The sequence below is a fragment of the Aristolochia californica genome, unplaced genomic scaffold (genome assembly GCF_029961685.1).
Source record: "Aristolochia californica isolate CCGP_79_NKW_82.1479 unplaced genomic scaffold, dmAriCali1.0.hap1 SCAF_8, whole genome shotgun sequence".
Classification (NCBI taxonomy): Eukaryota; Viridiplantae; Streptophyta; class Magnoliopsida; order Piperales; family Aristolochiaceae; genus Aristolochia; species Aristolochia californica.
Genome location: NW_027182279.1, coordinates 2,019,458 through 2,046,595, shown reverse-complemented (window position 1 = coordinate 2,046,595; position 27,138 = coordinate 2,019,458). Strand labels below are relative to the sequence as shown.

Here is a 27,138-nt window from a genome sequence, read left to right as displayed (position 1 = left end):
TCAATCTTCTGAAGAAGAGAGAACAGGAAAAGGTGGTACAAGGTGGAGTGGTAGAAGTACATAGGTGTTGCAATAATCTAGCTGTATATTATATATGGCAATAGTTACAAGGCAGCAAGAAAGAGAACACAGATACAGTGGAACAAAGGAGTGAGAGCAATCTCATTTTTTCCTTCATTTTCCTCGGATCTCCACTCTCTCACGCTCTTTAACAGAGAGACAACTCAAATTTTCAACAGAGCTTATCTCCCCATTTATTTCATTTCAAGGCTTCTGTAATCCAAAACTCCAGTCTTGTTCAACTCCAAGAACCCATTGCAGCTACAGTCGTTACTCTTATGTAACCCCAAACTGCAAGGGAAACAGCTTTTACCTCTGTTGAGGGACTCCTTTGTTTCCTGTGGTTGAGATGGGGGACTAATACAGAGGTTTAAATTGAGGTCCAGGTCTCGAAACCTTTTGGAGGATTCCTGCTCCTGTGTTTGATACTTTACTTGTTCTTTGGAGTAGGGGACGGAGATGTCAGATAAAGAGAGGGAAAGAGGCTCTTGGTTGATGGGTCGGTGAGTTGCAGGGTCTATTCCTCGGCTTAATAGTTTCCGCCTTATATGGGTGTTCCAGTAGTTCTTTATCTCGTTGTCAGTCCGTCCAGGGAGTCTTCCCGCTATCAGAGACCATCTGCAGAAGAAGAGAAGTGGATTCTCTGTCAAGAAAGTTCAAAGCTGAAAGAGTACAGAGCCCAATTCGAGTCAACCCAAGGTGGGATAATTGAACGAATTCAAGGGAAAGATATGTAATCAGTCCCAGGAATCCGGAATTCTCCACCAGCTTCTAGTGTCACGATAGACGGAGCAGAGGAAGAAAAGAAGAAAGTAGAGAGAGGAGTTAGTCACTACGAGCAGACTCACTTGTTACCCAGCAAACCATGGAGCTTAATAATCAGCTCATCTTCCTCCTCAGTAAAATTCCCGCGCTTCAAGTCAGGCCGCAGGTAATTGATCCAGCGAAGTCGGCAACTCTTGCCGCACCGAAGCAGGCCCGCCGCCTTGGGCAGCGATCTCCAGCACCCTTCTCCGTGCACTCGTATATGGGCGATGAGGCGGTCGTCTTCTTCCTTCGTCCAGGCACCCTTGTTGGTGTGCGCCTTCTCACAGCAAGGCGATCTCCCCATTTTGCACCCCGCTTCCACCCCTCGCCTCCACGCGGGTCTTTATAGACGTTTGACCCAGGTGGGGCCACCACGGGTGGGGCCCCCTTCCTTCTAGACGCGAGTTGGTGGGAAAGGTTGAGAGGACTGGGTGGTAGCCGCTCGATCGATTAGATGATATCATCACGTCAGCATGTTTTTCTTTATTATTTTAATAAAAAATAATAATAAATTAATATAAAAATTCCATAAAGAAAAACCAGAAAAGGACACCATCCTCTCTCGGTAACATTCAGGTAGGTAGGTCAGGTTTATTTATTTATTTAATACTTTTATCATGCTCCGCGGATTTTTCTAAACTCCCAAGGGACAAATTTCTATGGTCATCTAATCCTGACTGTTGCTTTGGTGGGCCACCCTTTTCTAATTCAAAGTCCTGATATCGACGTGCCCCCACCCTTTTTGTACCTACATAGGGACATGGGGTGGCCCATCCCACGTGGCCTGAGACCCTATCTTAAAACATTAAAAAATTGGAATAGGGTTATATTAAAGCCTAAACCTCATTTTTGATGGAACAAGGATCACTGGTATCATAAATAGTAGATGGTGGGATAACAAATTTGTTCAACTTGGGAGGTGGTGGGGTCCTTGACCTCAATGGTCACATCCAATGAAGTCTCAGACTGAGCGAATTCCAGCTACCAAATCTTGAGGACAGATGATGAGTAGTACCACTTGTAACAAATTCCATGCCCACCTAATCAATTTGAATAACATGCCCAACTCTTCGGAAAAAAAACTCTTATCTATTAAATCAGCTTTAATTCATTTCTAAGAAAATTAGTTTTAGATTCCATTTTTTCTTCTGTTTTTTTTTTTACATTTTTTTATTTTTAGAAAAAATAGTTTTAGTGCCTTATGTTTCTTGAAACCATTTTTCTAGTTGAATTTTTTTACTAAAAAAATCATATAATTTTGCTACCAAGATAGGCCGAAAAACCATTTGGATTTTTTTTTTGAATAAGTATTTGACAATTGGTGGTGTAATACTTTCACGATAATGTAATTTTTCTTGGTAATTTTGTATTTGATATTTTATTTTACTTAAATTTTATCGGATAAGTATAGTAATGTATGAGATTGATTATTAATTTCTATTTATCTCTCTGGATAAAGGCAATAATAGGTTCATTTAATTCTCCTTGGAAATTTCTAAAAAAAATCGCGTAATTTCCTGAAAGGCACTAATAGGATTTTATCAGAAGGTTTCTTGAAAATATATATCCTAAGAAAAACATTTCTATATTTTTTTGGGATATAAATTTCCAACCAAGAGCACTAACGAAACCCAAAATTAGCTGAAAAATGATAAGCACTACCAGCAAGGTTTGGTAGGGCCTTCGGCTTATGTGCAAATCATTATGTAATTCTTAGTCACAACCCTTGAAAGGAAACAATAAATGTTGCTTAAACTGATTCTTCCTAACAACTTAATGTGACAGGGGGAGAGACTTAGAGATTGGGGGAGGGAGCCCTTCTCTTTAGGTATGATCAATGCACTTGTGGGTCATGCATCTTCTAGTGCACCCATACTAATTAACGTATTGCCAATTCATTTCATACTTTAAACAAGGTTGGCTCGTACCAAAATGGAGTATAGCTCATCCATATGGTAAGACCAAAAAGCTTCTAAACTTTGCTTCTCACATGAGTAGAAGAGGGCAGCAGTCATGTCTCCCCAACTCGTGCATTTTGGGCCACATGAGCTCTATTTGCTGTTGTTATCACAAACCAAATTGCACCTCATCTTCATGTGTTTAGGCAGTGAAATGGATATGTAAAGCTTAGTGTTAGTTAAGGAACCAGGCATGAGACTTTGTGAAAGGGTTGTTAGGTTCTTGCCTTTAAATAGGACTGTCTTAAATGACATAATTTTCTCTAATGATTCTCCAACTATCTTATTTATTATTACAATTGTACGATTTAGATTTAACGGGTGAATATAATCTCATCGGTGGACGGAATTGTTCGATATCACACAAAATGATAATATTACCTTTGTTAATATTTTTAATACCTTTTTTGGTTAACAAAAGTAAGAGGCACTTCTTGTTTGGATGCATTCTCTATCACAGAACAAAGGACTAGACACTTGCCAACTATCTCTAACTCATTTGGTCTAGCACTACTCTTCAGAAGGTTTCACGAAAGCACAAGGAAGGAAGCATCCGATTGTGGATGTAACCTTGAGGAGAAGTTTAAGTTTGTTCTACGTAATTTGGATAACTCCACCAAAATGTACTCATGAATCTCTGATCTCAAGTACTTATAATTATGTTGGGTACCCTCTAGTATTTAACGACACGAGCTAAGAAGGATCTCTTGAGTTCTGGCAGCTTCGAGACCAGCTCTATCATGACCACTTGCTTGAGTGCTCAAACCTCTTGGCATTTCTTTGACTAGAACAACATGCACTTTTTCATTCTTTAAAAGTTGTCAACATCCAAGTACTCTTTAATGAACCATTGGTTGTAGTTTGCCTACAAAATGAGACTTCTTAACTTTGTTACCTCAGTTGGAGCCTCCCACTCCATAGTGACTTGTATCTTCCTTTTGTCCATCCAAATAAATATTTTGCCAATCCAACTCCTTAGGAAGTTTACCTCTTTTGTTGTAAAAACACACTTCTCTCTCTTGCAAAGAGTTTTTTCTACCAGACTTGAAACACCAACTTGATAAGGGATTAACATCTTCTTGTCTCTGGTTTATCTTCTTGGATAAGATCTAAGTTTTAATTATCTATTGTTGTCTTTATCTTTTGTTAAAGCTTATCGTTTCAGTTAAGTTTATCATTGTAAACTGTATAATTACCACTTTTAATAAATGAAAATGCATGGTTCAGCTCATCATCTCACACAACTTAGATGCACCTAGTGTTTCTCTATAGACTTGCTATATATTGTTATTTATCCAAATAGACGACTATAAAACGATCCAAGTATGGCCAGAACTAGGCAAGGGCCTTGTAGTGCATCGACACTCGCCTTATGTGGGCTTCTATGGCATGAGTCTCCACCTCCCGCTGCATCTCTAGTTATAATTTGAGTACAATGAGCCACTATTATCTAATTAGAGTAAACAAGTAGAATCTAATTACAATTAAAATACCATTATCCTAATTATACCCAAAGTTAAACATTAAAAAATAAATCCTAGAACAATTAAACAACTGAATATAAATAGAAAACTAACATAACTAAAACACATTTAATTGAAACTCTTTTGTGAGACCTCTTTCCATGAGATTCTTCTTAGACTACATATTAATTCTGGCTCTTGTGAGACTTCTTGTTGTAAGAGTCACGTAAAATTCTTCCATATTTGTTCTTCAACCCTCCCCCTCAAACTAGAGTTTATAACTTTAGTTTGTAATGAAAATGATTCTTGGTTTTCAATCTTGTCTTCAATCTTCATTAACTAAAACTTGTTCATAGATGTTAAATCTTCATCATTTGTTCTCCCCCTTTCTTGAATATTTTGGTCGCATAAAAATTTCCATAACATGTGGAACAAAATACCTCTTTCTTTTACTTTTTTTTTTCCACTTTCCCCCCTCAAGTTGAGGATAACAAAGACATAGAGACCCAACTTGGACAAAACACAACGTGGGAGAAGAAAATCACTCCTACTTGTACGACCAAGCCCCATACACTAGTCAAAATGGTCATAGTCTAAAACACACTCTGCTCAATTTTAAATGCAAAAAAGCTTAATAAAGAGACTACTCACTTTATAAGGATAATTTAAACACAAATCACCTCTTGGGTGAAGAATAAAAGACTTGACTCAAGCTGAATGTTGGGCACACTCCTATACTTTTTAAGTAGTGATAAAAACACAATATAATAAACTAAATAAATACTAGAGAAAAAAAACTTTAACTGAAATGAGGTGACTATGCAACACTCATACTTCCACAATGAACTTTTAAAAAAAAACTAGGGGAAACTATAACAGTAGAACTTAATAAACTTGACTAAATATAACTTTTTGGAGTTAACTATGCGAAAGATACACAACCAAGTAACAAAAACGCAAAACTTAAAAGCAACATTGAAGCAAAATATTACATACCCTGAATGAGCACATCATGGAGTGATTAAGTCTGACCAAAACTCTCTGATTAGAAGATAATTTTCGCTAAAAAACTCGTATTTTAGGAGAAAAGGAAATCCAATTCACTTCAATGCATGGAGAAATAATAGGAGAGAAAGTTAGAAAAAAAGGAAGATTTTTGGTAAAACTGACCTTTGGTACTTTTGATATCGATATCTAAAAAAATATAGCTCAAAATAAAATAAAAAATTATTTCTCAAGAAATTACACTCGAATATCTTTAAATTGGTATCTAATTTAACATAAAGACCTTCGTTCTTGTATCTTTTATGACCTCTTGATTAACTTCATTCTGTAGTTTGACCCATGTCGACTCAACGCGAATATCTCCTTAAATATAGATCAAATTGACATGAAATTTATCCTTCTGAAAATAGACATAGATACCTTTTATCCAAATATAAATTTTCTTCATAAAATATACTTATTTTGAAATAAAGAATCTGATAAATTTCAAACTCTTTAATCTGGCCGAACTCAATACTCTTTCTTCTTGGGCCAACATGACTTTTGTCTCTTCTGATATCGATATCTCCCTCTAGAAAACTTAGATTGAGAATTGGTGGGATAAGTAAGAAAATAGTCTTAAATAAATTTGTTTTGATATATAATTCACCATATAAAGTATCATTATTAATGGTATAAAATACCTCAAAAATTAAAGTTTTTTGCTCTTGCTCTAACCTCTCTTGTAGTCCGACCTTTGCTGGTTCAAATATCGATTTCTCTTTATAAAATACTCTGATTGAAAAAATTCTTTTTGTGTTGGAAAGTACACTCAAAGATATTTTTTTTAATATATAATTTGTAATATGAAAAGTTTAGTATGAAGGTGTGAATGTTAAGAAAACAATGGGTACTTGGATATGAAAGAAACAAAAAGGTAAAATATGAACTTAAACTACAAGAGATGATAAATTAGAAAAGGATAGCATTATCTCTATGGGTTGAACAAGTCAACTCACAAAACCAGCTCTCATACCATGTCGAATTTCTGGTAAAGAGAAATACTTCACTAACTTGTTGTAATTTGAGTACAATGAACCTCTATTTATAATAGAGGAAACAAGTATAATTCAATTAAAATTAAACTACCCTTATCCTAATTACACCCAAAATTAAACACTAAAAGATAAATCCTAGAACAATTAAATCACTGAATATAAATAGAAAACTAACATAATTAAATCACCTTTAATTGATACTTTTTTGTGAGACTTTCTTCCATGAGACTCTTGTTAGACGCCACCATATTAATTTTGGCTCTTATGAAACTTCTTGTTGTGAGAGTCACGTAAGACTCTTCTATATCCGATCTTCAACAAAATACTTAATTTTTGTAAAGAAAACTAATAAATTAACTTCTTTTTTAGTTTGAGAAGAAGAAAAAACTTCATAGAGTTTGCAGGATGACTTAGGATATTTGAAAATCAACGTAGCAACTTGATACCAACCTTTGAGATGGATTTGAGTTAAACATCACACTTTCCACTATTGAAAAATCTAGTTATTAAGGTTGAAAAATGACTTTTCCTCATATAGTAAATGAATCCAGAATTAGTAAAAAATTATAAAAACCTGCATTAAATCCTATTTTTGTTATTGAATGTGATGTAGGTTACGAGTTTTAGAGACCTATAGTTTTTGGATTTGAGCTTGACTTTAAGTGTCCTACAACTTCCAGATTTGAGCTTGACATTTTACAAATTTGAATTTCAGTGAGAAGAGGTTAGTTTCTTTTGAAGTGCTGACTCCTTTTCAAGTCTACCTCTCTTCAGTGGGATGGATGTAGTCAACTCCTCTTCTATCTCAACAACTCTTCTATATGTATAAAGGGCCGACTCCTTTTGATGTAGTTGACTCATTTTTCCATCCTAACAATTCTTTATATTCATAAGGGGTTGACTCCTTTTAAATTCAAAAGTTACTATTTTGAGGGGTGTGTGGTTGACTCCTTTGAACTTTTACAATTCAACACATCATCCTTCCTATTAAAAGAGTTTATTCCTTTTTAAATTCACAAACTATTTTTTATGGTCAACCCTTTTTAACTTAGTTCTTCAAATTTTCAGGAGAAGCGAGCAATGCTCTACAAGTGCTCGACTCCTACCTACCTCTATTCTTGAAGTTTTCATTTTTCTTGTATTCAACTCCTTTGCATGGGGTTGACTCCTTTTGCCTCGATTCAAAAATTACACTTGCATGCCATGATTAGTTTGTTGGGTTTGCTATCATCAAAATTAAGACATGTGCTGAGATCTTGAGGTATTTCTCCAACACTCCTTTTTTATAATGACAAACACTCATTAATCAATAAGGGATTAGTGTCATAATATAAAATGCAATGCATGGTAAGTCTAGAAATAGCTCCCCCTTACTTAAAGGATTTGTTTTTAGTTAATCTTACTCTTTTCTCTCCCCTTTGCCATTGTTCAATTAAAAAAATAATGAAATAGTAATGGGATCTTGAGATTTGAAATATGGTATTGAATATCTTGTCTTGTTGTAGGAGTTGACATTCAATCATCCCTCTATACTTGGTCTGGTCAACACTCTTGGTAGCTTCATCCTTGCACAATTTGGCTAGAGAACTAAGTTGGGTTGACACAACCCTCTTTTCATCTGTATTTTATTTTTCAACAACTCCTTGATGTATTTGGTTTGAGAGATTTAAATTCCTTCATTGACTTTTTTTAATTGCTAAAAAAGAAATGTAATGCCCCCGTCATGCTTAATTCCCCTATTAGGTATGAAAACTCTTTACATGGTGATTCATTAGTATACCCACACACAATATCATCAACATAAATTTGAACACCTAGAATATGCAATCTTCTATTCTTGACGAACAATGTAATATCTACTTTCCCTCTAATGAATTCGTTCTCGATCAAGAATAATCTCAACATTTTATAACATATTCTAAGAACTTGTTTTAAGCCATACATAGTCTTTTTGAGCTTGTATATATGCGCTCGAATCATTTTTGCCTCTAATCTTCAAGTCTTTATTTTTCTCACAAAAGTACTTGACTCCTTTGCATAGGGTTGATTCTCAAACTTAGGACATGTGATGGAGACTGAGGCCTTTCTCCAACAAAGTAGAGAGGTAAAATGGATAATTGGATAAGATGGCCACCTCGAAGAGGAGGCTCTAGTACCAGGTTAAAAGGCCCTGGCTATTTGCCCTGTATTCTTTAAAATTTTTATTTTTAGATTTAAATGCATTTTGAATTAACTAACAAAAGGATATTAAGGGGAATTTTTTATTAATTTTTACAAACATTTGTAAACAGTATGTGGACATTTACATAAAACAACATAGGATTAGTATAAAAGATGGGGAAAACAACTTGTTTACCATGAAATCCATAAACAAAATGCAGACAATAACCAGCTCAAGCAATAGGATTGAGAGCTCATGCTTAAATAGCTTAGTGGCTTTGTACTAAGATTACAGAGTCTGACCCAGCTGAATTGAGCAATGGTGCACTTTCATCCCCATGAGGTCCATTTTGCAGAAAGCTTGGCATAAACAAAATTCCAAACGATTTTGGAGAATGCCAACAATTAACTTCAGCTAATATATTCAAAAATCAACACGAGCTAATGATAAATATGTAATATGAAAAACTATAGCTGCATCTTGGGTACATGATCTTGCTGTAAAATATCAAATTCTGCCACAGGAGATGGAGGTCATTCTTCTTTTATTTTTTGGTTTAGACACGAGTTTTATGTTTGCAACATACATGGGTGATGGGGCTATATACAAATGATTAGGTGGACTTACTTTCAATAAACTACAGTACATGGGACACGGATGATGCAGCAAAACTCAAAATGATGCCTCTAAATCTTTACCTTCACATTATTTGAAAGTGTCAATTGGCTCTCTTGGTCAGGGAAAGTATGGTGGACACCATTAGCTTGTAGTCAATAGGTTTTGCTAGATATGCGTCCATCCCTACTGCCAAGCACTTGGCTTCATCTGAGTACATGGCATGTGCTGTTAGGGCCACAATGGGTATATGTGAACTGGTCCCTTCCTCAGATCTTCTGATTTCCTTTGTCGCTTCATAGCCATCCATCTTTGGCATCTGCAATTTGCAGAGAGTGTTTAGGAGGAGAAATGCAATAATTATAGTAACAGCCATCTTTTTTTTTTTTTTATATCGAGCATTTTAATATTATAAGGGTTAAAAAATATGAATTTTCTGGTTTTTCTTACTCACTTGACAATCCATAAGTATCAGATCTATTTGTGGAATTTCGTGCGGTTCTGTTGGGGACAGTGTCACCCTGTTCAGTGTGCATCTCAGAGCCTCTACAGCTTGAAGTCCATCCCCTACAGCCATAACTGTGGCCCCCATTTTTTCTAGCATTATAGTTGCAACTCTCTGTAGTACCGGTGTGTCCTCTGCAAGAAGAATACATAATCCTTGTAGAGATCCCTGGTGGGCAGAAGCCTTCGGTGAACCAGTAAAACTGTTCTTGTCGGAGCAGTCCTTGATTGGTTGACAACTCGTAACTTGTAAAGTTCTACCTGTGAACTCTGACATCCTTTGAGTACTTGTTGTGTCTTCGGATGGTAATGACTGGAAGTATTGATTTGGCACCACCTGTGATGTTACCGATCTTGTTTGACTTGGGTGTTCTGCCTTGATGACTTCCCCATCTGTGACATATGTCTTGAAACAACTCTTTCCCAAATGTGTCCCTGTGTCCTTACCTTCTACTTCTGGACCATCAGAACAACAAGAAACTTCTGATGATTTTACTTCACTTTCAGATATATTTGGACTACTAGTACTGAAGTAAGGAGAAGAAGGTGGCAAAATTCTTTCTCCATTTTCTTCTTCAGTGAGAATTGCACCTTTCCCTAACTTACAACCACCAATGTCAGAAATATCAGAGTCATCTGTGCTGGTAACATCAAAATGTATCTGGTCTGTTTCAAGGCATTCACATAAATCTTCAGTACCCAATGTTCCAGAGACATTATTTTGTCTTTGAAGATCGAAGTTCCTTTCTCTTAAAATGGCTTCCAAAATTTGAACAATTTTCGACTTATACAGTGGTTTGTTAACCATCAACAGATGCCCTTTTCTCCGAAGCTCGGTCTTGATAACACCAGGTGTGTCATGGTTCAGAATCCATGCAAAGCTTGCCTTCCCATGATATCTTTCAAGGAAATTTAGCTGGTCCTTCCATATGTTTGTGCTCATATTTAGTAGCCCAATGTCAACCAGTATAACTATAGTTGATGTCTTCAAGTTTTGACCATTTAAAGCTCTCATCTTATTTAGTCTCGGATGTTCATTATTTGCATGCTCTGTTGTAAATGCAGATTCATCTATTCTGTTCCCTTGGATAGCTTCCTGAAGTATTTGTGCCAGTTCATTCCATTCAGATGCCTCTCTTGTGCAGATTCTGCTTTTCCTTAACCAGTTGGACATGATGCATCTACTTGTCTTGCCATTTAGTGCAAGCAACACCTAAATACATATTCGTTTAAAGACAAAATAAGCTAATGCAGCAAAGTGCCATTGGAACAATAGTTAAATATTTAGTGAAGTCCTACAAACATGATTGTCATGCTTCATCACCCATTTATTTCAAAGTGGTCGTTGTTTGGTGTTTTGATTTAGACATAAATTTTTTATTTATTTGTACTATGCCCACATTGTTTTGAAAAACAAAAGAACTTGAAAAACTTAGGTCTGATAGACGGAAAATACCATTAAGCTGCGGTCTACAAATTGTATTTGACAGTAATGTCCCATGCCATCTACACGTGCACTCAGGACCAAGTGCAGCCGCATAAGAGTCCCTGGACCATCCTTCTTTACCACCTTGACCTCTCCACCCATCTTGTTAACCTATCAATATTCATCACAAAGCCAAGTAAGCAAACTGATTAATTCTTACCATGTCAAAGTTGCTAGAGCTCAGCCTAAATTTATTTCCTGAAATGTATGATATATACAGCTTTTCAGAAATACCCATTAAGGGTATTCAAGCCGCACATCAGCCTAGATTTATTTCCTGAAATGCATGATATAAAAAGCTTTTCAGAAATAATCATTATGGGTATTCAAGCCTTAGCATATCTTATCATGGTTTCAATTTGGTGCTAATTATTTCCAAGCACTCGTAGCATGTAACAGAGCTGTGATCTTGTTACAAAAATAATACAAGAAAAAGAATCTATTCTCCATATTCAAATGGACACTTATGTCACTTTCTAAAAATTCCTACTTTTGAAATTTATTTTTTGAATAATGTGATTTTTTTATTACATTTCTAAGAATGGACTAAGTGACCAAGTGAATTAAATCTCTTTTGCAGCCATCAAAGTGTCATTCCAATTTATGACAGGTGATATGGCATACTCACCAGGGTGCGTACAATGCATAGGCCAAGCCCAGTTCCTCCATGCCTGAAAACAATAGTAAAACAAACCACCATCAGACTCATATAGTCTTTAGTAATCTCTGTAAAATGTCGAATAACTAGTAAGTATTTCGAATTTGATTTTTTTTTTTAAAATTGAATATTCACATCACCCTCCAATGCAGGGACAGTACACTCCCTTAAAAAGACCTATTGCAGGAAACCAGTAGCTGAAGTTTGAACAAAGCATGTGCACAGAATCTTGATGACAAACTGAATTGTGGCATTTCTGTAATTTGTACTGAGATTCATTATAAAAGGACTGGGGATCAAGCTCGATCCCCAAGGAGAGTCTTTTCAGAACTCTTGTTTCTCACTTCTTCTTCTCCTCCTATTTTCTCTCTTTCAGTTTCTCTCTCTAAACTCTTAAAGTTCACACTTTTTCACATACGTTCTTGTAGTCGACGGATCAGCTTGTTCAAAGCTTTCAAACACTGTTTCCCATTTGCTTGGATCAATTCCTACAAAAGAATGTTAGCAGATAAGATCAATTTATCAGCAAATAATAGAAGAGAAATTTAGAAGTAGATGAATTATGCTTTCTTGAGCCTCATGCAGAATGATAAAAGTTACAGTACCTGAACCAGTGTCATCAACTTCAAATCTAAGAGTAATAGTGTTATCCTTGTTGATGGATCGTTTTGAAAGGCTTCTATGATGTCGTGATTTTGTCTTTACAGCAGGCTTTGTATTCTTTTGATCAAGATACAACGTCTCTCTGCTGTTTTCACACCAACCACGCAAAATAACGTGCCCAGCTGCAATGTTAAAGCTGTATAATCTCTAAGCTTTCACATAAAGTTTCCAAATAAAAAGCAAAAAATGCTCGTTCCGCTACAATTTATGTCACCAAAAATACATTTACTGAATTTTCTTCCTCCAGAATAACTTATTTAGCTAGACAACTGAAAGAGCTAATAATGAAGATTGGCAGAAATATTTAACCCAAAGCGCACTTACATGATGTAAACTTGATTGAATTGCTGATGAGATTTGCAAAAATTTGAACAACTCTTGCTGAGTCTCCCCTAACCAGTTTTGGCATATCATCTGCATTCAAATATGAAGGATTTAGGACTACCAATTAAAACAGTAGTAAAATTATGATTAATGCAAAATATGAGGCTTTAATCTTGTCTAATGAAACTTAGGAGTCTACTTAGTTTGGTCATTCAGAAGTAGCCTGGGTAATATGATTTTTTGTAGTATTACCTTCTTATTTACATAATGAAACAAATATTTTTATACAGACATATGTATGAGCTCTATTGAAGACAGGTGTGGGAAAGTCTTACATGACACTCATAGCAAGAAGTCTCATAGACCAACAATTCATATGACGGAATCTTAAGAAAGTCTCATGAGAGGAAGTCTCACAGAATTGTCTTAGTTAGGAGAGTTTTAGTTAGTTCAGTCTTATACTTATGTTTAGTTGTTTAATTACTCTAGGACTTGTCTCTAAGAGTTAGACTTTAGGTGTAACTGGGACATAAGTAGTTTAATTGTAATATGATTCTATATATTTTCTCTATTGTAAATAGAGGCTCATTCTACTCAATTATATTCAAGTAGTCAATTATTTTTTTTCGCCAGAAATTCAACATGGTATCGGAGCAGATTCTATGAGTTGACTCCGTCAACCCACAAAGACAGTAGAGCCTTATCCACAGTGCATGCCAAGCTCTATTCCCAGCGCTTCTTGTAGTTTATATAGAAGATCTATCCAGAAAACAGTTAGATCATGTGAGGCCTAACAACTGAGCCCAGTTGGGTCTTTGGAGAAGGCTGACGTTGGGGCAGAAATAGAGGATTCAACACGTCTGTTTCAAAGAAGTCACAAAGAAATCGATGGGTGAACTTATGCAATTGATATCGCTTCCTTGCAATGTTTTGCTTTGTGGATGCCCATGCTATCTGACATGCCCAGCACAGTGGCAGTGATCTTCTTGTTTTCTGTTGTTGCTTGAAAGACACTTCTGAAGATGCAATCTCCGTAGCCTAGTTTTAGGTCTTCTAAAGCCCCATGTTGGCTCTCTCCAGCTCTTGATTTTTCGTTTCTGTTGGCTTCTCCTTATCTGGTTGCATGTGCGGAGTCGCAAAAAGATCGTGTTGCTTCTGATGTTGCTCATTGCCAAACCTGCTACTGCCTCTCCTTATTTATGAACCTTTGCTGCTTGAGATCATGGTTGTTGCTGCTATCATATCATAGAAAAAGCTTGCACATTGCCTGAATGCAGTTCGAGGCAGATGAGACGTGTACCTTGGCCAGACAGGTTGAGGTAAATTAGACCAGCATTGATGTTACTTGTTCTGCCAACATCATCCCAGCATTGGCCTACATGTTCACTTTCTGTCCTGCTGTACCAAAGGTTCTATCATCTCAATTATCTGATGATGCATCAGCCTCCAGTCATGATACTGAGAAAACAGGCGAAAGAGGGTCCTAACAGATGCAACTCATGCAACAAGCAGGGTGGGCTAACTGGGTTCACTTGCCTTTGTGGAAAACTTTTTCTGTGCATTACACTGCTATTTTGACAAGCACGGCTGTCCCTTTGATTACCGGCTGCTTGTGATGCTATTGCCAAAGTCACCCTGTTGTCAAGGCTGAGAAGCTTGACAAGATATAGAAACCCCTTTTAAGTGGGGAGCAGAACTCCTGATGCTTCAATCTGTTATCTATGCCTCTTATTTATCTTGGTCCAGATTTCATCAATATAACTTTGGTGGAGGCATGTGGAACCATTGACGTCTATGCGGTTTGGCAAACTCTATATTCCTTGTTGGTTGGAAGGATTTCTTAGTTAGCTTTGGTGTGTAAGCTTTTAATTGCGCTAGTTTAATTCAAGCATTGTTTATTGCTAATAAAATTATTATTTTTTGGATTCAAGGGGAGATCAAGTGGGGCGATTTGACCCAGGATCTCCTCTCTAGTATTGGCTTACTTGTTCGACCGGTTGTGTATCTTCTGCATCGGCATCTCCAAAAATTATGCTCACCCCCCAAAAATTTCTTAGAAGTCATACTTGGTCCAACTTATTTGTTATTTTGCTAGTCACTTTCTAATTTTATTATCGTCATCCCTTAAGTGGGTTCTTTTATCGTTGTCCTTTGAGTGACAAGCATTACCTTGTTTAGTAATTATTATCACTATTTTGCATTTGAAATCTTTTGAGGTTACTTTCGACTCCTCTTTATCACCCATATTTTTTATTTTTTGAGGGTGTGTATTAAGTTGAGTACTTATCCTTAGGACATCTTGATGGAGAAGATAATTACTAAGGTAATTTTTTTTGTTTTAAGCTGGGTTTGCTGTCATTACCTCCCAACTTGAGGGGGAGAATAGAAGGAGAAGTATGAAGGATGGGGTAGATGACATAATCTACAATGAAGAATTCCACGTATTGTGGTAATCAAATTTTATGTGATCAGAATGTCTAAGTCAAGGGGAGTATAATATGAAAAAAAGATTCTTGAAGACCAAAAATCCTTTTTATTGCAAGTTGAAGTTATAAAATTTGAGGGACAGTGCTGAAGAGCAGGGATGGGAGAGAATTAAATGACTCTCATAGCAAGAAGTCTCACGTACCAACAATTCATATGGGGGAATCTTACAGAAGCTTCACGGGAGGAAGTCTCACAGAAGTGTCTAAGTTAGAAAAAAAATTTAGTTAGTCCAATCTTCTATTTATGTTCAGTTGTTTAATTACTCTAGGACTTGTCTCTAAGAGTTAGACTTTGGAAGTAACTGGGACATAGATAGTTTAATTGTAATTTGATTCTTCTTACTTTCTCTTTTTTATAAATAGAGGCTCATTGTACACAGTTATAATCAAGTAGTGAATTATTTATCTTCTCCAAAAATTCAACAAGTTCATATAATTAGGATAGGAGACCCAAACAATCCTGTAGGGGCACAAAAACTTCACAAAGCTATTCAAATTGACAGCACAAGCCATCAACCCTAGGGTTATGACACAGATAAAGGGAAAACAGTCTAACCTTTACCTTCAATCAACAGAAATTTTGTGAAATTCCTCTTCTTGGAGACTTTACAGATTTGGGGAGGAGAAGATTCTTGCTAAAACCACACAGTTATCAGATTGAATTTCCGTGATACCGTGAAAATTAGAAAACATGGAGCAATAAAGAGAGAAAGAGAGAAGATAGGAGAGTTAGAAGAGGCTGTGTTGAGGAGCAGCACTCATTGGTTTTGAATCGAGATCCTAATTCTTCTTATAAGCTCACTTAAGTTATCATCATACAAAAAGACATAGATGCCCCTCTACACTTGTACACTTATATCTCCCTAACTACACATAAGACACTAGCTAGCAGCTAATCTAAGAGGGTCATACAAGAGGGGAAAAGACCAAAATACCCTTCTTGCATATGTTTCAATAGATTTGTTTACTTAATGTAGCAGCAATATTATTTTTAGAAAGATAAAGCAAAGTCTCTTCATGGGGGTTGTTAAAGAGTACAGGAGCCAATGAAAGGGACACTTTCTGCCATAAACCAACACAAGCCAAGTGTGTGTACGCAAAGAAGATCCAAGAAGTACTACATGCTTATTAGCACTTAGTAGACTTCCTATAGAGAAGGCAAAGAAAGGAAATAAAATGGGGTTTTCCTACTTAAAACTAAATGAAGTAGTAGACTTATTTGCTAAGACATTATTAGCTATTTTCTTGCCATTCTTAGATATGCTCAGAAAAGTTGGAATGCAGACCTGCAAGATCCAGAACTGTCTCTACATTATGATTTATACATTGCACAGAGAACATATCCATAAGTCCTTCAAGTTCTCGCCCCAAGTCAAATTCAGCATCTTCCAGAACTAATTTTCCAGATTCGACCTACAAAAAACTTGAAATTTAGCCATTTGGCAGCCTGTAACAAGGAATTGGTCGATGCATGCTTCAGGCACTAGCAAATAACGCTTAAATATATGAAATATAAGGATACACATTTTTGCCATAAAATTGCCATAAAATTCTTAGTAATTTGGAAGATACTAAATGACTAGAAGCTTGTAAGAGTTCAGTGAGTGTGAGCTGGTGCAAACCAAAAAATTACTTACAAAATAGCAAAGACTTGACTAATTATCATTCTCAGAGCTATTTTCAACAGGATAGCAAAGATGTATGGGAATTTAACCACACAGCAACAGGATACCTGATATCAACAATTCCAAAACAAGAAACAGTGGTGCTTGTATTGGGTACCTTAAGTAACATTCACTAATAACAGCAATCTTGCAGGTAACTTGAACAAAGCAGAACAACGAGAAATATTACAAGGGAAATCTCACATTCAGCAATATATAATGGTTGTTTATAAGTAATTTATGAAGTCATCAGAGATTTCAAGCAATAAGTTCAGAGAGAATTTGCAGTCACCATATATAAATTTATCATCCAGATTTTAAGGTTATGTACTCTTTCTTACTCTAAAAGGAATATTTTATTTATTGGTGACCCTATTTTGCATTTTGCATTTTTCAGACATCATAACAGATGTTGCAACTCTGAAGGCAATTTGGATCTGCTTCCATCAATTATCATCTGCTTCTTTAATGCTCTTTACAGTCATATTTTTTTTTGTGGAAATTACTCTAATCCCTAGTGCAGATATTACTCTGACCCCCCGAGAAATGACAAATTATTCTCATTCCTCTAATTTCTACTTTTCTTTTCTCTCAGCCGTCCTCCTTTTCTCCGCATAAAATGGTAATGGGAAACTCCTGAATTTTTTTTAAGTTTAATTGCAGGTCGAAGAGGAAGAGGGTAGGAGGGATACGACAGGGACAATTGTCCCCTTTTGTCCACTTTTCCTCTGCAGTGAATAGCCGACCCTTCTCTTCATTGGAGGGGGAGGAGGTGGTTCTATCCCTGTCACCCAGCGGGAGAAATGGTGCATCGCATCCCTTCCATTTGCCCAGCCACCAGTAGAGAGACCCTCTAGGAGGGCTAGGCCCTCTCCTCCTTGTCAGGTAACCGGGATGGAATTGCCATGTTGCCCCCTTCCCCCGAGTGAAGTATGGGGTTTCAACAGGGATGGAGGTCTCCACCCTGCCCTTCCCCTTGCCTCCGACTCAGGGTGGAGGGATAGTTTTTAGGAATAGTTTAAGAATAGGAGTATGCAATTGATTTTCTTAGGAATAGTTTTTGACTAATTGTTTTAGGTACTCTATAAAGCAAAACTCGACAAAAGCTAAGCTTGTAGCTCCAAAAAGTTCAGTTAGTCAAACCTAAGCATATCTTGTAGTAAGAAGTTATATTATAAGAAAATCACTTTGAGAGGGGAGGCTTTTGGAACCCCCCAGCTCTCACACTCGTGCTTTCCTCCTTCCTCTCCCTTTCCTCCCTTTCTCTTTCCCATTGCTCTCTCTCTTCTTGAACTCCCAACCCCAACTCTCTCACGTCCTCTCTTTAAGTTTCCTCCTCCCTCACTCTCACTCCCTTCTCTTTCCCTCGAACTCTTCTACCCAAATAAAAAATTACGAGTCATAACACACAATATGAACTAAAATAAAGTGCTAAATTTCACTCCCAAGCTCATACGTCAGTATTAGTCAACAATGTGGTCTCACCTTGCTAAGGTCCAAGATATTATTAAGGAGGCGGAGTAGAGCAGTTGAACATTTACGGATCTGCGTTACTGTGGCAAACTGCTCATTTGAAAGGCAATCATCACACATGAGGATGTCCAGCAATCCTATAACCGCAGCCATAGGTGTTCGCAATTCATGACTGTAAAATAATAAGAGGAAACAAAATCATCTTCAAGCATAAATAGATGTCTTTTCATGTAAGGATGCAATTTAAACTAATTTAACATGGTTGATTGGACAGATGAAATGCACAAAATAGTAAACGAGGACACAAATGGGAAGAAACCTTGGTGAAGGATTGCCTATTACACTATTAATGATAGCAGGTGCACATCCAACAATTCCTATTTATATTTTTTCACCAATATGACAACTTTTAATATGGCATTTGCAAGTTCAATGAATGTGAATTTTACAAGAATTTTTTTTGATATCAGGTCTCTGAACAAGAAGTTTATGTAAGTCCTTTACTTCAATATGGACTAACACCACTGACTTATTTATTGACCATGACTTGTGTATATGTGTTTCTTTCATTCACACAATCCAGTTCTTCATGTAGGATGGACAGTTTATTTTGCACGAAATTGAAAGAAAATAAATATCACTTTGTATCAAATGGCAAGAGTAGTACACTTGTATATTCAGTGCAATTTTTTGGAAAGTTGGTAGAAAAACCATGATTTTGGAAGTTTGGTGACTGCATCAAGATAAGAGCTTCATTTTTTTTATACATATAACAATAACAATAAAAATGACCTCATGTTAGCTAGGAATTGGCTTTTGTAGTTGCTTGAAGCCTCTGCTCTTCTTCTTGCATCAAGATGGCTTATCAGTTCTGCTCTTAGTTTCATTTCCTTCGATACCCCACTTGTCAGAAAAAAAATGCAAACACAACCAATAGCAAGAATGCAAAGAGATGCAGTGATCAGTATGATCAAAGTTGTGATTGCTCTCTCATCGATCTTTCCCATTATATAATTTCTTGGAATGATGATAACACCTACCTGAAATAGCGAGTTGTACTACTCATAAGTCTCACAAAGAGATGAAAATCGCATAAGAGTTGGACGATTCTGAAAAGAACCAAATAGAGTGACACACTTTTGTTCTACTTCTTGAATTTGTATTTGAATCTCTAGAGAAAAGAAAAGATCAACTATTGTAGAAGAACTGAAGTGCAAAGCTTTACCTTCTTTAATTATTTACTTTTTTTTTTTTTTTTTTTTTGTGGGGGGGGGGGTGTTAGAGTGTTTAGAATTGTATTTCTAGGATTTACCTTCTAGAATTCTATTATTAGAATATAATTTTATAATATAAATACTTCCAGAATACAGAATTCCAGAGTTAGTGTGGCTCTATAATTACTATAAAAGGTTAATGTCATGGTCAATTCAAAAAGGCTATCTGGTTTGAAAAAGGTTAAAGTCATTATTGTTTTTTTGAGATGCATGAAAGTTGTTTCCAGAGAAAAGTTTTTTTTTAGATGCGTGTTTACTGTAAAAGTCATCTTTCTAGAGTTTATTTCCATGGCTGGAGAGTGGAAATAGAATTGCACAAGTTGAAGAAAGTTTTTGTCAATTGGAATTCTTGTGAGAATTTATTTCAGACACACTAATGCTGGAATTTGAAAAGAAACAGAATTAAAATTCTAAATGTTATAATCCAGACCAATTCCCAACACATGAATCCCCCACCCTCAAGAAACAAAGAGTAAATAAATAGGCCCTATATGGAATGAGTGAATTGGAAGAGCAAGATCTTAGTACAAATTGAAGCTCACCAGAGGAAGTCTCTTTAGATCCACAAAAAACGAGTCAATGTAACACCTCTGTGATCCAAGCATGACATTCTCCACATGAATCTCATGATTTATTGAGAACTTGTTCCCATAAGTGTTCTGCAGCCACTCTGCTCCTGACCTTATTATGTCATCTTTTGAATCTGTAGCCATCATAAGACTGGGACCACTTGATGAATTCCTCAGTAGTGGAGATTCTGTTGATGTTGCAAGTAAATAACCCTCCTTGGAAGTCAAGTACATATGACCACTATGAATCTCTACTAGTTCTCTCATCAGCTGGCCAACACTAAAAAGTGCAGTTGTAACCCCAACAACTGCTGTTATACTTTTATTATCAATAGGATCAAAGACAGGTAATGCTGCTGAAAGCAATGGTGAATCAGTATATTTGCTCACTGCCACGTGCCAAGAGGCAGCTCCATCATGGACTTCTGAGAGACCTGCTATTGTTATTAGATCTTCTGGTGGGATTTGTCTCGGGATTCCCATTGTTGCACCAGTAGCAGGATTAAGTGGTTCTCTATACCAAATTGATGAAGCATTACGTTCTAAAAAGCTATAGTTCCCACCAATATGCGATGAATTTGGAAGATCAGAGTAGATATAGTATGTGCTATTATTTCTGTGATCCCTGTGAAATGCTTGGACAAATCCATTACGGTGACTTATAGTTATTGCATTCAGAGCTTTTCGGCTTGCAAAGAGTGCCCATGTTACATCCCTCATAACTTCATATAGCTGCCATGTTACACATTCTAATCAAATTACAAGCATAAAATAGAGAGATCTAATCGATTGGAACATATGTGATTTGAAGGAATACTGTTTACCTCAAGTTGCCGTGTGTGGGCCATAGGTTTTCCATAACGGTCAATCACATATTCACAAAGCTTAACCTGGGCCATGGTTATTTCCACCGTGGAATTCAGAATGTTCCACATCCGCAGTATAGGGCGTTGTAGAAGTTCATATCTGAGGCCATATGCTAGGCTGTTTATTGATTTTGTTGTGTATGACCTTGTAAAATGCCATGTCAGTATTGTCAGCATCCCAATTAAAATGGCTAGCATCACCTGCAGCAACACAGAGAAAGGTGAAACTGACTTGCTGCACATTATTTTACTGTTCTCTTGATACAAGTATTGAGGAATTGGCTTTCCAAATACATTACTGAGTTGCTCTGTAAAATAATAGTAATAAAAACAACAGAAACAACATCAACAACAATAATATAATAATAATAATAAGAAGAAGAAGAAAATTCTGGTTCGTGGAGAGGTCTAACATTTCATACAATTTGACAAGTAGTGCAATAATATCAACTCAAAAGGTATTCTGTAAATAATCTAATTCTAACTTCTCAGGCAACAAATTGTTAAAGAATCAAATATTGGATCATAAACTATGTTTCTTGTCTTAACAGTGACAACATCAAAGCAAAGTTTCTAATATTCACTTTTCTATTAGTTTTGTTAACTTGACATTAAAATTAAAAGCTTATCTTCAGTGAAATGGACTTAAGACCTGTCATCTTCATCAATAAAAAACCATCATGATTTAGTCCAAGTTCCTTTTCAAAAATTTTAAGGGACCAAGAACTCGCTGTGATTGCAGACTTCTAGTTCTAGTTATTACAGATTTTATAATAGCAGACTTTGAGTTGTCTCTATGCTGTACCTGTGGCATGAGATTGTTATACAAGTTACCAATAGCATTTTTTTGGTTTTCATGTCATAATTCCTCTGTTTGGCAGTGTTTCATGTATACTTATTCACTTGATAATATGTAAGTAGTTCACTTCCACCAAATGGTGCACTAGAACATTCGTTGTCATTTTGAGAAGCAAAGAAGCACAAAATGAACATAGCTAACAGTTTAAATTAGTAAAGATTGATCGTGCCCTGCTAAAACTAGAAGGCAAGACTCTCATTCAGATCTCAGTAGAATTGAGAAAAAACTATCATCTGAGAAGCACTATATGAAAGTGAGAATACAAGAAACCTTAATCCATCTATGATTTGTATGAAACAGAAGAGGTTTATCACATGGAATAAGTTCACTGGTTAGTAATAGATGAAATCAAGAATATCATAAGTTATGTAACTACAAGAACTCATTGACATGAAATCTGTGGCCCTCAGCCATTCTAAAGATATCACTTCCACAGTTCTTAGTACGAATGCCTATAAGAGGTAAAAATTCCTAAATGCCATTATATTGTTTATCACTGTTGACGATTAGCAATTATCAATCGAATGATATTCCTTCTCCTAAATGACATTTGTGCAGTACTACGTTTCTGAGGGCAGGATAAACAGACACTATTAGTCCTTCATGTACTTAAATTTTCAAAGGGTCTATTATCCAATATTCTATCTTCAAATCCATATTAACAGCAGTAAAGAACCAAGTCTTTGTTTATAACAGTGTCGAAGAGCACGGTTCTTATTAGAGAAAGCTAATTGCACTAGATTATTCACATACTCGTTATAAATGGTTCCTAAGGCAATAGCACATTAGAGAAACAAACACAATTCAAAGATAGATGGCAAGGAGTCGCTAGAAAATGTCTTCAAAGCTGGAAGTACCATAATCGCAAGACGAGCAACAAAGACACTGTAGTAAGAGGAGAGACAGTGAGTTTTCTCGAACTGGAAGTTTTGTTCCTCATCCTCCCCACCTAGAATTCTTCTACTAGGACCACTGGAACTTCCCCGATTCTCGGTGGAACCATTGGTTACATGTCGGAAGCAATCAAGCCATCTTCTCCAAATGCCTGCAAATGGGAGCGGAGAAGTCGAAGGTGACTCAAAACGAACCGAAGGAGTCCTCCTCGCCATGGTTCTTCCAACCTCTGAAACCAAGCGAGCTTAACTTCATGCAGACGAGATGTAAAACACAGGAAGAAGCAGCAGCAGCTTGAATAAGAGGGTAGTTGGCATGATTCCCAATATGGGTTGTTAATTAATCTCCTTGTCATGTCCCACTTTTAACCGATTCGCTCGCTATTTCAAGAGTGGAGTCCTCATATGCCTCCTCTTTCCTGTCTCCCTCACCCCTTTTTTAAATTCCTCTTTGCGAAACTAGACCGTTGCCTCCTGAAGGGACGACGGAGGGAGCAAATTAAACGCAGAAAGAAGATAGCCGAAATTACCTTGATAACCCTTGGAAGCCATTAAATGGCAGCAATCCATACAGGAAGAAGCTCAAAGAATAGGGAAAGCAGCAAAAAGCAATCACCCCAGTGACTAACTCCGTTACTCGACTCACCTGCAGAACCTGTGAGCAATGGCCACCCATCCATTGCTGCGACCAGAAATTGATTACCAACCGCCCATCCAATCAGACTGGAGATTTTCAAGCTAATGACAGCACAGTTAGCACTGAATCAGCAATTGGCAAGTGATAATCATTAGATATTGCTAATCTTTAGCTGAAAAAGCTTGATTAGGTACAGATGAGACCAAAATTGAATTCATCAGCTATTGCGGTTGTTAGGAGGATGAGACACCAGAATGCGACAGGAATCCCTCTCTCATGGGATATAATAAATTACAACATTTTCTCTTAATTTTCTCAACATTATAGCCTTAATTCACAATCAAACAAAAACTAATAAAATAAAGGGCGTTTTAGTAAGCATCATAAGACCAGAATATATCAATCTAATCAGAAATCAGGGACTCTCTTAGTGGAAGGTGAACTTCATTCATTTTATGCTTGCCTTCTTCCACCAATGGACCCATCATAGAAACTTTGCAGATTTGGAGAGAAAAAACACTTGATATGGCAAACCCTGTTTATAATCTTTGATTTTTCAATTTCTTGGATTGAAGCCATAGAAACCAAAGGAAAAGACTGATTGAGTGATTTATGGGCATGATTTAAACCAAGTTCAGAATCCATTGAACCAGTAAGATGTCATAAATAAACAAAATAAAGACAGTTTGGTTGATTTTTGTTTGAAATTGTTGGAGATCAAAGACTAAAACACTTAAACAAATTTTGAAATTTAGATTAAAATTAGTTTTTAATCCATTTCTTTGTCACAATTGATAATGGAACTCAAAAGTAAAGAGATGAGACCTGTTCATTAAGGTGAAAATGTCCAAAATGCCCATGAGTTAAACCATGTGTCAAGGTGGTTTGACATAATATAAAGGGTGGCTCAGTCATACAAAAATGGACGATGAAAAACAAAGCAAGTGGAAAGGGAAGAGTTAAAGAGAGATTCGTAGCCATCTTATCTGGAAGAAATGGCCAATAAAAGGGTGATTGTGTGAGCATTATAAAGCAAATGAGGAAAAAGCAAGAGCACTAAGTGGCGGCTTCACGCCACCCTTTGGTGCCTGCAAAGTGGAGGAAGTGAGGGAAGGGGGAGGCCACTTGGTGAAGAGAGGCACTTTTGGTTCTTGTTTCTTAAACACTTGGGGAACCTGGTTAATGTAGCCTTGGATCACAACATATGGAGGAAACAAAGAGTTGGAAGGGAGAAAATGAGGAAATATGGTTAATAATGCTTCATTTTATCGAATCGGTTTTATTTGGTTTTATTATTTTTCTCTATAGAAAATTGTGAATTTTATTATTTTCCGATGGTTATACGTTTGGGATCGTTTGTGGCGTCATACAAAAAAAATTGAAAATGAGGAAATATGGTTAATAATGCTTCATTTTATAGAATTGGTTTTATCTGGTTTTATTATTTTTCTCTATAAAAAATTGTGAATTTTATTATTTTTCCGATGGTTATAGGGTTGGGATCGTTTGCGGCATCATACCAAAAAAAAATGAAAATGAGGATATATGGTTAATAATGCTTCATTTTATCGAATCGGTTTTATCTGGTTTTATTATTTTTCTCCATAGAAAATTGTGAAATTTATTATTTTTCCGATGGTTATAAGTTTGGGATCGTTTGTGGGTCATACTAAAAAAATTGAAAATAAGGAAATATGGTTAATAATGCTTCATTTTATCGAATCGATTTTATCTGGTTTTATTATTTTTCTCCATAGAAAATTGTGAATTTTATTATTTTTCCGATGGTTATACGTTTGGGATCGTTTGTGGGTCATACTAAAAAAATTGAAAATAAGGAAATATGGTTAATAATGCTTCATTTTATCGAATCGATTTTATCTAGTTTTATTATTTTTCTCCATAGAAATTTGTGAATTTATTATTTTTCTGATGGTTATACATTTGGGATCGTTTGTGGCGTCATACAAAAAAAATTGAAAATGAGGAAATATGGTTAATAATGCTTCATTTTATCGAATCGGTTTTATATGATTTTATTATTTTTCTCCATAGAAAATTGTGAATTTTATTATTTTTTCGATGGTTATACATTTGGGATCGTTCATGGCATCATACGAAAAACAATATATTATTTTTTTTTAACGAATTCTTTTATTGATTTTTTTTTTCTAAATTTTTCTACCATGTGTCAATAATAGGAATATTAACTGTAGCATTCATCTAAGCAAAAGATAAGGTAATGTTTCATAGTTTATTTTTTCACTATTTCTTATTACTTTTATTTTTTTATTTTTTCCCTATAATTAGTTTCCAATTGGCACAAACATAACCTAATTCTCACCTTATTGATTTCAATTTTTTTTTTACTTTTTGTGGTAAAAAATTATTAAAACACTTAAAAAGCTTGCATTTCTACAATGATTTGCTTCTTGGGCATGGATGATAGTAATTCTAGCATTTTCTTGTGGAGGTGGAAATAATTAACCTTTACATACAAATCTTCTTTTTGATCCTCCAATAAATTAGATTAATATAAGATTCGAATCGATTTGGATTAATTTATTTTAATTTCTTTTAAAAGGAAATGTTGAAAGCCCAAAATGGATCTCTCTCTTTGGGGCTGTCCTTATGAAGCCCAATGACAGAGCATATGCAGAGCCCACATGTACTATCCTTGTTCGGACTTCTGGAGGCCCATGTACATCATCTCACCAACCACACTGTCAAAGTGGTCAACTTTGAGCCCCGGGAGACTTGTTTTCGTCTCTGCGTTGACGTCATCTGGACGAGCATTGACTTTGGAAGCTGAAATAAAACTTAATTTAATTAATTTTTTATATGAAATAAAATATAATTGAGTTATCTATGTATAAAAAAATCAGATAATCGTCTAATTATATATATTAAATAACCATCACCAATACCTATATTCAAAAACGGCCTCATTGACCCAATGGAATTTCATCCTCAGAGAAACAGAAGTGAGGACTGGTGCGTCGTGGGCCCAAGCCTCGGTGCCTGGTGATATGGACATGGCCTCAATGAGAGTATTCAATAAAGGGAGGCCCGCCTAATGATTTTCTGCACTATAAGAAAAGAAAAGAAGCAATCTTTTCATCCTTCCACCTGTTTTGGAGTATAATGTTTAAAGAAACTGGTTACCCTTTTGCTAATCATGAGAACAGGCTTTTTCTGTTAATCCAAGAGGCAACCTCAGTGGTTTTCACTTCAAAGGAACTCTTCTTCTTTACGTTTGCTTTGTTTTCAGAACACCCTAGTTGGTAGAATAGCAAGCCTTAATGCCTGTAGCAGAGGTTTAGAATACATCAAATACCTAATGAAGAGAAATAGAAGTATATCTCCTGTTTGTTGTGTTTGGTGAAGTCAGCAAGCAATTGCTAAACCTGCAATAGAAAAAAAATTCATTTGCTGGAAAGAGAAGGAGCACTACCCTGCATGTAACACGACATGAGCTAGCTCAAGATGATGGTCAGTCATTCATTTCAATAAGGACTAAAGATTTTTTTCTCGGCTTTCCCACTTGAAGGTTGGATGGGACTGACAACAGTAAATATCTTAGTGGGTACTCAGCTGGCCACAATTATATGGCCCTCCTATCTAACAACAGATCAGAACAGACCACAGAGTAAGTTTGTTTCAGGTAAAAACCAAC

General features: G+C 36.1%; 2 protein-coding genes across 2 annotated transcripts; both read right to left on the bottom strand.

Moving 5' to 3' along the window:
• Window positions 1-1,171, bottom strand: LOC137938715 (MYB31 transcription factor31-like). The gene is made up of 2 exons (XM_068783725.1): window positions 909-1,171; window positions 1-678 (listed from the first exon to the last, which is right to left on the bottom strand). The coding sequence occupies exons 1-2, from the start codon at window positions 1,169-1,171 to the stop codon at window positions 255-257; spliced, it is 687 nt and encodes a 228-aa protein (XP_068639826.1). The 3' UTR covers window positions 1-254.
• A 7,783-nt stretch (window positions 1,172-8,954) lies between these two features.
• LOC137938760 (histidine kinase 1-like) lies at window positions 8,955-23,284 on the bottom strand. The gene is made up of 13 exons (XM_068783791.1): window positions 22,790-23,284; window positions 21,032-21,274; window positions 20,181-20,939; window positions 19,157-19,404; window positions 18,377-18,536; window positions 16,514-16,640; window positions 12,742-12,831; window positions 12,360-12,539; window positions 12,173-12,242; window positions 11,725-11,767; window positions 11,067-11,207; window positions 9,561-10,823; window positions 8,955-9,425 (listed from the first exon to the last, which is right to left on the bottom strand). Exons 1-13 carry the CDS (start codon window positions 23,039-23,041, stop codon window positions 9,210-9,212), a joined length of 3,792 nt encoding a protein of 1,263 aa, XP_068639892.1. The 5' UTR covers window positions 23,042-23,284; the 3' UTR covers window positions 8,955-9,209.
• Window positions 23,285-27,138: the final 3,854 nt, after the last annotated feature.

Excerpts from the sequence above, each read along its gene's own strand:
- LOC137938715 (XM_068783725.1), bottom strand. The coding sequence starts at position 1,171 with ATGGGGAGATCGCCTTGCTGTGAGAAGGCGCACACCAACAAGGGTGCC. Across the intron at positions 679-908 it reads CATGGTTTGCTGGGTAACAA|ATGGTCTCTGATAGCGGGAA; the intron begins GTGAGTCTGCTC and ends CTTCTTCTGCAG.
- LOC137938760 (XM_068783791.1), bottom strand. The coding sequence starts at position 23,041 with ATGGCGAGGAGGACTCCTTCGGTTCGTTTTGAGTCACCTTCGACTTCT. Across the intron at positions 12,832-16,513 it reads GACAGTTCTGGATCTTGCAG|ATGATATGCCAAAACTGGTT; the intron begins GTCTGCATTCCA and ends ATTTGAATGCAG. Across the intron at positions 12,540-12,741 it reads TTCAATCAAGTTTACATCAT|CTGGGCACGTTATTTTGCGT; the intron begins GTAAGTGCGCTT and ends TTAACATTGCAG.